Below are 1,578 nucleotides of genomic sequence, written 5' to 3' on the forward strand. Positions count from 1 at the left end.
CAAAGCTTTTTGGTTCCTGTTCGAGTACATTTCCAGTATCAGTGGGACTGGATGAGAGACCTACTGTTGCAGTGCACTGAGTGTGGGGCGTGTAACAGCTGTACCGCCTGTTAAGAGGAAATCACGGTGCGAAGGGGCTGTACACGAGTTTGTGTGCGGCTGAAGCTTTGGCCATGGAAAAACCTGAGGAATCCTGCCCTGTGGAGAAACCATGGAAGTGTGGTGACTGCGGGAAAGGCTTCTATGTCCCATCTGCCCTGGAAACTCATCGGCGCAGTCACACCAGAGAGAGGCCCTTCAGCTGCCCTGAGTGTGGGAAGGGCTTTACCCAGGCCTCTGCCCTGCGGACTCACCAGCGGGTCCACACAGGTGAGAGGCCGTTCCAGTGTCCCGAGTGCGGGAAAGCCTTCAGCAATTCCTTCAACCTCCAGACACACAGGCGACTCCACACTGGTGAGAGGCCATTTTCTTGCTCCGAGTGCAAGAAGGCATTCAGACATTCCTCTGACCTACTGACCCACTGGTGGGTCCACACGGGGGAGAGGCCCTACAGCTGCCCCGAGTGTGGGAAGGCCTTCAGCAATTACTCCCACCTGCTGACTCACCAGCGGGTCCACACGGGGGAGAGGCCATTTACCTGCCCCAAGTGCGGGAAGAGATTTAGTCAGGTGAGCAACTTGTGGAAGCACCAGCGTCTCCACACTGGGGAGAAGCCATTCAGCTGCCCTGAGTGCAGGAAGGTCTTCAGCAGTTCCACCACTCTGCTGACCCACCGGCAGATCCATATGGGGGAGAGGCCATTCCCCTGCACAGAGTGGTGCGGGAAGAGATTTAGTCAGGTGAGCAACTTGTGGAAGCACCAGCGTCTCCACGCTGGGGAGAAGCCCTTCAGCTGCCCCGAGTGCAGGAAGGCCTTCAGCAGTTCCACCACTCTGCTGACCCACCGGCAGATCCATATGGGGGAGAGGCCATTCCCCTGCACAGAGTACGGGAAGGCCTTCAGCAATTCCTCCATCCTGCTGAGACACCAGAGGGTTCACACAGGGGAGTGGCCCTTCAGCTGCCCTGAGTGCAGGAAGGGGTTCAGCGATTCCTCCAATCTCCAGACCCACCAGCGGATCCACACTGGGGAGAAGCCCTTCGGCTGCACAGAGTGTGGGAAGGCCTTCATCCGCTCCTCCCACCTGCGGAGGCACCAACGAGTTCACGTGCCATCGCAGGATGATTGAAGGAGCAACAACCGAGTGCCATTAGGGACTGGACTATCAACCCAGTTCCTGGGACTCCTGAGTTTGAATCCAGCCGCGGCAGATGACGGAATTGGAATTCGGTCAGAAATCTGGAGTTCAGAATCTGATGATGAAATCGTTTTTAGGGTGGGGTGAAATTGCTGAGTGAGGCAATACTTCCTCCAGGTTACGGCTGTACCAAAGATCCAATTACAAAGGACAACTTGGTGATGACCAACAGTAAAGAAAGTGAGGTTGGATGGGAGGGTGGGTGAGAAGTATGTGCGCTTCGACCTTGAGCTGTTTAAAAAGCAGGTACTTTTTCTACACCTTTTTGCTGGAGGGATCT

General features: G+C 55.8%; 1 protein-coding gene across 1 annotated transcript in view; it reads left to right on the forward strand.

Annotated features, from left to right (window-relative positions):
- Positions 1-1,564, forward strand: part of LOC122545569 (gastrula zinc finger protein XlCGF7.1-like) — a 2,886-nt gene extending 1,322 nt beyond the window's left edge. The window contains exons 2-3 of the mRNA XM_043684539.1: positions 298-646; positions 818-1,564. Of these exons, the coding sequence (XP_043540474.1) occupies positions 298-646; positions 818-1,229 (761 nt within the window). The 3' untranslated portion in view covers positions 1,230-1,564. The remainder of the gene's footprint in view (positions 1-297; positions 647-817) is intronic.
- The last annotated feature ends 14 nt before the right edge of the window (positions 1,565-1,578 follow it).

The sequence above is a fragment of the Chiloscyllium plagiosum genome, unplaced genomic scaffold (genome assembly GCF_004010195.1).
Source record: "Chiloscyllium plagiosum isolate BGI_BamShark_2017 unplaced genomic scaffold, ASM401019v2 scaf_18208, whole genome shotgun sequence".
In the NCBI taxonomy this organism is placed as follows: domain Eukaryota; kingdom Metazoa; phylum Chordata; class Chondrichthyes; order Orectolobiformes; family Hemiscylliidae; genus Chiloscyllium; species Chiloscyllium plagiosum.